Source organism: Oryzias melastigma, linkage group LG23 (genome assembly GCF_002922805.2).
Source record: "Oryzias melastigma strain HK-1 linkage group LG23, ASM292280v2, whole genome shotgun sequence".
In the NCBI taxonomy this organism is placed as follows: domain Eukaryota; kingdom Metazoa; phylum Chordata; class Actinopteri; order Beloniformes; family Adrianichthyidae; genus Oryzias; species Oryzias melastigma.
Genome location: NC_050534.1, coordinates 18874972 through 18885977, shown reverse-complemented (window position 1 = coordinate 18885977; position 11006 = coordinate 18874972). Strand labels below are relative to the sequence as shown.

The 11006-nt window shown below is 38.3% G+C and overlaps 1 protein-coding gene across 9 annotated transcripts in view; it reads right to left on the bottom strand.

The window, feature by feature from the left end:
- Positions 1-11006, bottom strand: part of LOC112159060 (proline-rich protein 36) — a 93641-nt gene that overhangs the window by 39760 nt on the left and 42875 nt on the right. For 8 of the 9 annotated variants that reach the window (XR_004947160.1, XR_004947158.1, XR_004947161.1 and 5 more), the window contains 3 exons: positions 9413-9604; positions 4805-4875; positions 2806-2905 (listed from right to left, as the gene is read on the bottom strand). Coding sequence is in view for 2 of the 9 variants with exons in the window: in XM_036210225.1 (XP_036066118.1) it covers positions 2806-2905; positions 4805-4875; positions 9413-9604 (363 nt within the window). In the remaining 7 variants the exon portion in view is untranslated. The remainder of the gene's footprint in view (positions 1-2805; positions 2906-4804; positions 4876-9412; positions 9605-11006) is intronic. The other variant, XR_004947162.1, reaches the window with a different exon arrangement.

Below are 11006 nucleotides of genomic sequence, written 5' to 3'. Positions count from 1 at the left end.
AGTTGTGTCCTGAATATTTTTTTTTAATTACACCCAACCAAGAGAAGGATACAAAGTCCTCCATTGCGAAGCTAAACCGCATTGCGCTGAGAAGCGCTTTTCTTCCCGTGGATGCCCTCTGAAGCACAGAAGTTCACATTTAAATGTAATTAATGACTTTTTGTTGTAGCATGAGCTTTTTCAAGATATAAAACCACTGTAGTTATGAATATTCAAGCACTGGAAGCTCCACGCTAATGCTAGCGGGCCGTCCATTATTGGTGACATCATCAAATGAAAGAAACGTCCAAATTATGAGACACTATTTTTTCTTAACCCTCCGTTTGGAGGGTTAAATGAAGGGGAAGGGAGAAGGCAAGAATTCGGATTGGGCCTTAATGACTCTGTATTTATGTCTCCCTGGCTTTGACAGGCTGGGTATCAACGCAAAAACGACAAAATCATTTAACTTTGCAAGGTTACCACCAACACTTTTCACATAATTAATGATTTAAACTGAATGAAAGTAAAACTTTCATGAGTAAAAAAATACTGCATGACAAAAACATACTGTAAAACATACAAAATATCACTAAATTAAATCAATTCTGACTTTCTAGGAATGACTGCTTAATTTTTTTAGCTGAGCCGTAACAATAATGTTGATAAAAAATAAGGTTTTGATCTAAAACTGTTTTGTCCAGATGATACCACCCTTACATCGATGTGTGATCCTTCCCATGACAAAGGTGGACAAAATTTTATGACAGTTCCACTCACCAGTAAAAATAAAAAATCCATGAAAAAAAAAGTTCAGCGCGCTGTCTCATGGGGTCAAGATGATCCCACTTTTAATGTAAACATGCCTATAGGAAAGCACAGTAGATAAATGTGAACCGTTCTAAACACATACTGTTTTCTGGTCTAACTTGTTTGAAAACCTTCAGGAAGTAAAGAAACAAATACCATTAGCATCAAACTAATGATGTCTAGAGCTTGATGATGAGTTGGGGATTAGTTTTGGCAAACCTTATACGCAAACCGCTTTCTGTTTTTGGATTTAAATATCAGGGGAACAGTGTTGAACTCACTGTATGTGATGGATCTAAACGTCACCATCAAGTTCTCAGATATTAAAATATCTGACCAATGAATTGGTCTGTAGATCAAACCCCTTGGAACAAGTTCACTGATGGCAGAAAAAAAAAATTATATTTAAACTATTCAAAATATTTTATCCTCCAATACGGGAATATATATTAAGTTGAAATAGCTGTAACATCTGGTACAGTGTACCCTTCACCCATTGTTTCATTATTACATGTAAGTTTTTGATAAACTGCAAAGAGGTGAGTCTAACCTTCAAACTGCTATTGACTTTATGTCTTATTTGTCATTTTTTATTGTTGATTTTAAGTGTTTTTGGTGTTTTTGTTGGCAAACCTACACCTTCCTCATTGACTACAGCTGAGAATTAGCTTTGCAGCTAACGCATTTACGGTTTAATGTAATGTGAATTAATGAGAAATGTGGCTGTTGAGGGAGAGAGAGGACGGACGGACCATTGACATGAATAGAGATGGACAAATCAAGGTTGTTACTTCGGGTTTCAATGAAAAAAAGAAGTCAATTCAGCCGCCATTTTTCTACGGTACTTATATCACCTGATTTCACCACTTTGGGACCAGACGACAATGGTAAGCTGTGATTGGTCCGAGAATCTGTCAAACGCTTCAAAGGTTTTGGGTGGGGCCATCCTTCTCTAATTGAGGCATCTGATTGGCTAGTTTATAACTTGAATAACTTGGGATAAAGAAAATATATCATGAAAAAAACTTTTTCTCTTTTTCTTTCTATGTACCGTCTATGGGACAAACGGATAGATAAACAGACAGAGGGCACACACGAAACGTTAAGGTCGTAGACTTCTTGGTGAACATGTTGAGCAAAAAGGCTGATGTATGATTTTTCTATGGGTATGCTGCGGGTGCCAGATTGGACAACAAAACAGCCCAATTTGAGTATTACTTGGTAATTACTTTATTGATACCCAAATTCTTTGTGTCTTCCACCCTTACTGTAATAATGTGATTTAATTACTCAGTTTGCTCTATTAGCTTAATGTCAAACTAGTTTGTTTGGCTAAAACACAAAACTAGATATAAGGGGATGACTTTAAATGTTTGCCTGTTTGTCTCTTTAAACGTTTGTCATCAAGGTTTGCTGGAATAGTTACATGTTTTGAGAAAGCTCAAACGGTGGACTGCAAAGATTCATCACTGCAGTCCTGATCTAATGGTTTGGCTGCGGTTTCCTCAGACACATCGATCATGCATGACTGATGCGTCCACAGCAGCCTGAAGGGATCCAGCTCACCATGGATCATTAGAGCTCCGGCAAAATGACTGATCGACGGACGGACGGGACCTCCGCTTCCTCCGAGGTGAAGGTACTTCTACATGTTTTCCTGTTTGTGGTCGGTACAGTACACCCCCCCCACCGAGAGCCATCGCTCATGAATGCTCACTAGCCGGTCCTACAGGTGAAGCCAACCTGCAGGCCAGCTGGCCCTCGCGAGGATTAACGGGCTTAAGTGTACCGGAGGCAAGAGAACACCAAACACGGCGTTGACAGTGAGGAGACAATGGCTGCTAATAAAGCAGAGCTGACAGGCAATGAGTGGGCTTTTACCGGATCACATGCTAATGGGGAAGACGGGCTCTTGTATTGATTAAGTATTGTTGTTGTAGCCTCTCGAGCAGAGGGCAGCGGTCGGAGAATGGAGGCGGAGCAACAACAAACATCTTCTAAGTAAGGAAAACTTACCGTTATCAGGGTGTAAAGGAGAACCAGAAGATCGGAGCGTGTCCGACGACGGTTCTAGGATCCATGAGGATGGCGACACCAAAGGACTCTCACACCAATCCTGAAGATCACAGTTGAACAGTGTTCAGCTACTTGACGTATTTGGATTTATTCTCTGCACAGACTGTAGGACGGGGGGTTGTCTAGAAGTTCCCTTATGCCTCGTTTCCACTGAGAAGCACAGTTCAGTCCAGTCCGGTATTTTGAGCTTTTCCATTATCAATGGACCTGTTATGGCTGCTGCTGGTGTTCAGCATCCTGACAGGTGGAGCTAATGATCTTGATCAGCACCTGCCAGGTATTTAAACCAGAGGAGGCCGTCAACCAGGCAGCAGGCAGAGCAGAGCAAGAGGCTGAGGGGCAGCAAGTCTTTGAGTTTGAATTGTGCTGGTTTGTTTGGTTCTTTTTTCCTCTTCATGTCCTCAGCAGTCTTACACTGCTGGGTTTTGTTATTTTAGTTTGGGGTTGGACCTTTATTGGCAGGTTTTCTTTGTTTGTTTTCGTCAGATCATACTAGGCAGCCTTAGCAGGGAGCTACTGATTCTGACGGTCAGCGTGGTTGGGTTAATAGTCTTCCCAACATATTTTCTGTTTATCTCTTTGTATTGCTTTTCTATTTTTACCAGCACTCTAATCATTTCATTTAGTTTCTTTACAGCAGGGGTCTTAAATCTGCAACTATATATTTTTTTGGATTTAAAAACCGTTCCCAGTTGTCTTTTAGTTACGATTATGCCATGTTTAGCCAAAATGAAAATAGCCTGTGTTGTTTTTAAGACAGATTTTCTGCAGAGCTACAGGACTTCATCAGAAATGCTCATCTGGATTGTGGGCGGGACTATTGGCACAAAAGTTAGCCTCAGTTAATTTCCCATCAACCCTTCATTCACACTCTCTCCTGCTAGATTATAGCACAAGTCCAAGCTAGCATTAGCGTAGCAAAAAGTAGCTGTTCAGCTCTACAGTTTTGATCTATTTGGCAGCTCAGATGAGGAAAATGAAGATGTTAATTGATCTGTCAGCGAGTGGACGCATCAGAATGGAGAGGAGAAAGAAGCTTTTTCAAACTGCTGCTGATCCATCACAATTTGAATTAAGTAATACTCAGAAACACTTATTTTACATATGTTCTTCATCAGGAGAAAAATGCTACAAGAACATAGTAAAAAACATAATTTTCATTAGATTGGGCCTAGTCTGTGGGAGCTTTGGAGCCAGCAAGTACTTCCTGTTTGGGACATGAGGGGGGAGGGGTCACTCAGTCCAGTTCTCGTAAACAGTCAGTGGTCAAAACAGTCAAGAGAATCCTAAACAGAGAGAGTTTCTGTTTAGAAACTGGTTTGGGTTCCTCTCTGTTTATTCCAGCTTCAGCGCCTCGTTGCTTCAGGGAGGCGGGTCATAAAAAACCCCATGAATCGAGCGCCCCGGTCCCTCATTGTGTTTTGGTATAATTGTGCAGGGGGGGGCTTGTGGGTCTCATTCATGTTGTAAAGAGGAGATTAATGGTGGATCACGTGGAGCACCTGCATCCATTCCACAGCAGCCCCCACCTCCAGCAGCGTCTCTTCATACTGGTGGTGCATCCTGCAAAAGAATCCCACCAGCACTCAGCGGAGACCCCCCCCCCCTTTTTATGGTGCTGCTCCAAAAGCCTGCCGTACAGTCCTGCCTCCACCCCCCCTCTGCAGCCCGTGACTGATTAACCACACACCTGCTGCACGCCGCGTGCCCTCTGTTAGCTTGTACCTCAGTTATCAACAACTATTTGGCTCATTTTACTGGAATGACAGTTATAGATGCAAGTCACTTAAATGTGCAAATAAGAGGGGATGGGGGGGGTGTCACCGTGCATTGCTTTGTGGTTATTGTGTGATTCCTGAAAGGTTTCGGCGTTTGCTCCGGCCCTTTCAAAGGAGGGGTGTGAGTTTGAGGCAGTTTATTAAGAGACGGCGGCACTCACCGATGTGTCTCCCCTCGCCGCCGAGTAGGACCTTTCAGAGACGCTGCCAGCTGTGAGGGGCCTCCAGTCACCTGACAAAAACAAAAAAAAAACCCACACACGGAGAGGAGCACAGCGTCAGGCTCCAGGCTGAGGAAGCAATTGTGTGTTTGCAGTTGTGCTGTAGGAGGGGAGGTCTCTCCGTGATGGCGTTGGCCTCTGGCACACACTTGTGCCTTTTGTGCTGGAGTGTGTGCTCACGTATGAGTAATGTCGCGCAGTAGTCCCAATTATGGCTCCAAATCTCTGAGCAAATAATGGCAGAAAATGGAGCAACAAAAAGGCCCGGAGGAGCACCTGTCTGCAGGAGCGTGCCAGGTGCAGAGACACAAGCTTCCAGCAAACTCAGGCCGATTTTAGTCTCAGTGTAAACACCGGGGGACATAAATGCTTAAATGCCCCACACAAAGCCTCGGTGAGCATCATTTACTTTAACTGCATGGAAGTCAGTCCTTTTCAAACACTTTTATACTACTATTCCAGCTCACAACACATTGCTCTATTATTGGACCTTTTGTGTTGTTTTAACCAAAAAAAAGTCCCTTAAAATTTTATAACTTTACAAATTTAAAAGAGTCCGTCTTTAAAAAAGTGTCTCAATAAAAAGAGGGTTTGGAGGGTTCAACATGAATGAACAGGTACCGCCACAGGACATTTCTGAGGCTCTTTTTAGTCAAACAGTGACCGTTTTAAAAGCATCAGGGGGATAAGTGGGAATTTTAAAAAACAGTGATGGATTAATAGTTAAGTTTCTGCCAAAAATAACAAGCAGATATAAAAATGTGTTAATGTTAAAAATATTTTTTATTATTTAAACATTTTAATCATTTTTATTTTTTATATTTTGTTTTTTATGTGTTTATTTTTATTATGTATTATTTATTTTGATCATTTGTTATTCATTTATTTTTTAAATTTTAATCATTTAAAATATATTTTTTATATTTAAAGTTTTTTATATATTAAATAATATTTATTTAATTTTATTATGTGTTATTATGTATTAATAATAATAATTATCTGTTTTTATATTTTAATTATTTTAAAAATATTTAAATATTTTTATTCTCAATATTTTACATTTTATTTATTATTTATATTTTTTTAATTAGTTTATATATTTTATTATGTATTTTTCTATATTTTAATTATTTAAAACATTTTTTATTTTTACATTTAGAGCATTTTTATATATTATTTAAAATTAATTTATTTTTCTTTTTATATTATTATTATTATTATTTTATGTTTCTATTGTTGATTTATTTATTTTTCATATTTCATTTATGTTTTAATATTAATGTTATTTTTTTAATAATATTGTTTTTTTTATATTTTTTTTAATTAATATTGTTTATTTTTACAATTTACTATTATTTTATTGCTACATCTTTTAAACATTTTAATTATTTTTAATATTTTTATTATTTTTAATATTTTTATTTATATATTTAAAATACTTTTGATGCTAAAAATTTGTTAGCTAATTCAAAGCAGTGGTCCCCAAACCCCGGGCCACTAACCGGTACCAGTCCATGTTAGTACTGGAAGAAAAAAATGTTTCCCATCTTATTTCTGATCTTATTCTGAAAGAAGTTTTATTTTGAAAAACCCCTGGATTCTCCACCACATCCGACTCAAAAATACATCCGCGACGACACCGACTTCTAAACTGAAACCCTGTGTTGATGATACATGAACTTTAAACACGTTCATGTGACCTCAGACCTACTCCAGTTCAAAGATAATACATTTTGTTAAACATACAGCAAATTGGGTCATTAGTTCAAAATGTGAGAAGATGTATTTAATAATGTGCAAGTTAATTTTTCTTTAACATTACATAATCGATAAACATGGTACAACAGAGTGAAAATTGGATTTTTTCCCAAAAATGTGGTGATGTAAGAGATCATCTGAAAATGCAACAATTACTGAGATTAATAAAGTGCTGAAAATTGATATCTGTTTCCTAGCTTGTCATTGTTGATAAATATAGTGGGAAATAAGTGTTTTCTCATAGAGGAGTATCATTATTCATTATTAATAATGAATAACTAAAGGCAAACTAAGCAAATTTGTCATTTCAAACTGGTAGCCCTTCGTATGACTTAGTACCCACAAAGTAGCTCTCAGTTTCCAAAGGTTGGTGACCTCTGGATCAGACTATAATAATAATAATAATACAGAATATTCAGCAACCAGCTATAATGTTACGAGGATGCTGCTAATAATATTAAATTTAGATTTATTAGATTAAGAAAACATACGTTTTAGATATGTGGAATGATCTCCTAGGGCCTGGACACTTTTTATCTACTTTTATTTCCATTTTTTTTTACCTTTTTCTTCTTTCTTTTTTTTTTAATCCTGTGAACAAATACAACTGTTCTCATCCCTCCTGAAATGGTTACACCTGGTTGTCCTGACTGCTGCACAGCATCTGAAAAAATCTCCAAATAAAAGAAGGAACCTACCCCTATGACAGCATCACTAGAACTGCGATACATATTGTATCACCAGACTTGCGACCGTATCGTATCACTGGAATCGCGATACATATTGTATCACCAGACTTGCGACCGTATCGTATCACTGGAATCGCGATACATATTGTATCACCAGAATTGTAATTCATATCATATGACCAGAATCGCGATACATATTGAATCACCAGAATTGTGATACGTATTGTATCACTAGAATCGCGATCATTTCGTATCACCAGAATCGCGATCGTATCACCAGAATTTTGCCAATACACATCCCTAGTTTTTAGAGAAAAAAATATTAAATTATTTAGTAATAAGACGTAAGACAAGACATAGTTTCAGTTCTGTAACAAAGAAAAAAATGGAATAAAATATTGAATTTTTCCTAAAGAAATCATTTTGCATGAAAATCTGGAGGAGGAAACTCTTTATAAAATGAATGCTAATTGTTAATTTGAATGTTTTAAAACAGACCATAAATGTCTGTAGTGTTTATCTTCTCTCCGACTGGTTATCAGAATATAAACAAACAGCCGCTAGACTAATTGAGTTTTCTGCGCACGCTCCTCTCGCCTCCTCATAGGTGGTTGTGCGCGCGGCGCACTGTTTAAAGCGTTTCCAGCTATCTAAGTCGGACTTTCCCAGTTAATGTTCCACTCTAGCGGTTTGATCTTTATTAATATGGCACATCCTGGTATCCCTATAAACCTCTTTTTTTGAGTCACCACACCCTCGGGGAGAAGCAGTTAAGAGCTCGCCGTGGCGTGCCTGGGAGCAGATGAGAGCCTGTATCGCAGCTCGTTAAAAAAGAAAAAAGCCGCCCCGTGTCATAAAAGCGTCAACGACCTTCAAGGCCAGCCAGAAAGCGCAGTGTCATGGCGTCTGTGTGTGGTCATACGTGTTTTCAGGGCCGCGAACACACACCTGTCTGCCTGTTTTTCAGTGACGGTTTTTTGCTTATCACACAATCTCAATCAAACTGTCAGAAAGTTCTGTTCCACTCCCAGTCGCACTGGACTGAATAAACACCTTCTAACAGAAAAAAAGGGTCAGAACGAGTTTGAAGTCGCCCACTTTGAATCGCAACTATTTTTCTAACCGTTTAAAAAATCCTTGACGTGTGTTTTGGTCATCAGACGACAGAAAGGATTGGTTTTATCTGAAGATTGGGGTTTCTGGAGAGGGAAACTCACTCTGGAGTTCACCCATCCATGCATTTTTAAACTATTAAATGCTAAAAAACAAGATTTTATTAAATAAAGGTAAAAACGTCAATTCAAAGTCTCCTTCCAACTATATTCTAGTCTATTTTCAAAGCGTTTCAAGGTTTTTTTTAATTAGGATTATGCTACCAAGATTGAAAAAAACTCTCCCTTTTTTAAGACATTTTCTGCGGAGTGGTCTCTTAGTTGTGGGCGAAACGACTGGAACGGAAGTAAGCCTTAGCTGATGTACCATTATCCCTTTGTTTCCACCAGGGTTCTGCAACTTGAGGCTCCAAAGCCACATTTCAACTCTCTACTGTGGCGCTATTGCAAATAAATATATGAATAAAATGTCATTAAACTATAAAGTAACTTATTTATCATGGATTTGAGTTACTCGACTACATAAATACATGACTGTGGAGTTGTGAAGTTTTTTACACAACTACACAAAATCACCGTTATAAGGTTAGATTCTTATTTAAATGTCCTCCATTATGAGGAAAATCCCACAATAACACCAAAAACAACATTTTCATTGGAGTGACTCTTTAAACAAACCATTTATAACTAGAAGTGGAGAAAAAAAAAAGATTATTAGATGCATTGATTACAGTCCATAATTGAATGGTTGTGATGTGCCTCAAGCTTCCCACCCCTACTTATAACCCTCCCTCCAGGCTCCTCCTGTTTGCTGCCTATAATAGAGCGCTACATTTAAGTGGCTCTTTCAAAAGTAAAAGTAATGTATACGTTTTAAAAAAATACTGTACTAGAAACACCTGACTCCATGAGAATGTTCACTTTGCAAAAGTGTGTGAGAACGAGTGACGTCACGGATAGAAAAAGCCTTCCTCCCGGCTCCAACCAACCTGTGTCATCATCATACTGCACCATTGGATCGCACCAGTCTGGCAAAGGGGAAAATCCCTCCTCCAACTCAGACGGGCTCAGATGGGCGTCTGGTATCGGTCGGTCCAGGAGGAGCAGCTGCACTCGGGAAATAGAGCCCAGATCTCCAGAGTCACAACCCACTGTGACCGCTGCAAGGCCCGGGGACAGTTCTGCAGGAAGAGAAGACAATACAATCCTGCTGCAAGCTCAAAGTGATGAGAAAGATTCATGTTGAAAACACCACTTCAATGGAGCGGGTCTTTAAAGCTGGTTCCAAAAGTAACTTTAGTCAAGTCATTTCACCAAGTAACCACCAGATGGCTTGTCACAAAACTATTTCAATTCACTCTGATGTTGTCAGGAAGTGTTGGTGGTGGAGGACCCAAACACAGGAGACCAGGCTTGGTGGCAGAAGCTTAAAATATGTAATTAACTGAAACATGACATAAACCCAACGGACAATCAAACCAGTGGCAGAGCAAAACAGAGGAGACGACCTGAAAATGAGGAACTGAAAACCAGAAAGTTAAATACCCTGAGATTGATGAACTAAATGAAGACAGCTGTGGATGATTGAACCTGAACGTGGTGAGACTGACATGGAAAACAGAACATGGCAAACCCTAAGCCTAGAATCATGACATATGTATAATAGTCCAAATGTATAACAAACAATATAACAACAAAAATAAGGATAACTTCCAAAACATTATTGGACTTTTGAGGTTAGATCTTTTGTGGTTGATAACCCCACTGAGGTGAACTCTTATATACTGTACCTCATCATTTTACTGATAGGACAAGTATCAAAGGGTCAGCAGTAAAACAGCCTTATAACTATCGTCAGACTGATTTTGATTACGTCGTATTTTATCAAGATGGTGCTCAGTTTGCTATATGTATAGATCAGGGATGGGAAACTCCAGGCCTCGAGCGCCATTGTGAGATTTTGACAAACATTCTTAGTGAGATGTCTATCCGTTGGGTGTTAAGTGATTGCATTAATTGCAATTAAATAATTACAGACAAATTAGTGCATAATTTTTTTATTTTTATTTCGTTAATCTCAATTTTTAATCTTTAACTATTTTCATGTTCTTAAATATAAAAAGTCCAACTGTTTACATGAATGTTTTATTTAACTTCAGCTGAAAATGCCTCTTCCATTGCTCCACATCTTGGCGTCTGTGTACCGCTGTGCTGCTGTGACATCATCGATGTGTGACTTTGTAGTTCTTTACAATCTTACAAAAACAAGTCCACAGCCACAACTATTATCTATTATGTAAGAGCTAAAGCCTGACAAGTGTTCGTTTTCATGAATTAATGAGGTACGTGAAGAGCTGATCGTATCAGACAGTAAAATGTGGAATGAGGTTTGTCAACATGGATTATGGGATTGATAAGAAGTTTGTGGTCAATATTTTTTGGATTGCTAAGGAAAGTGTTCCTACTGTTGTATGTGTTAAATTTGAGTGATTGAAACCAGATTTTTTGTTCTTGTTTTTATGCTTTATTTTTTCCTAATTGCTCGAGATTTTAAAAAGTTGCTCCTTCTTGGTATAAAAGTAA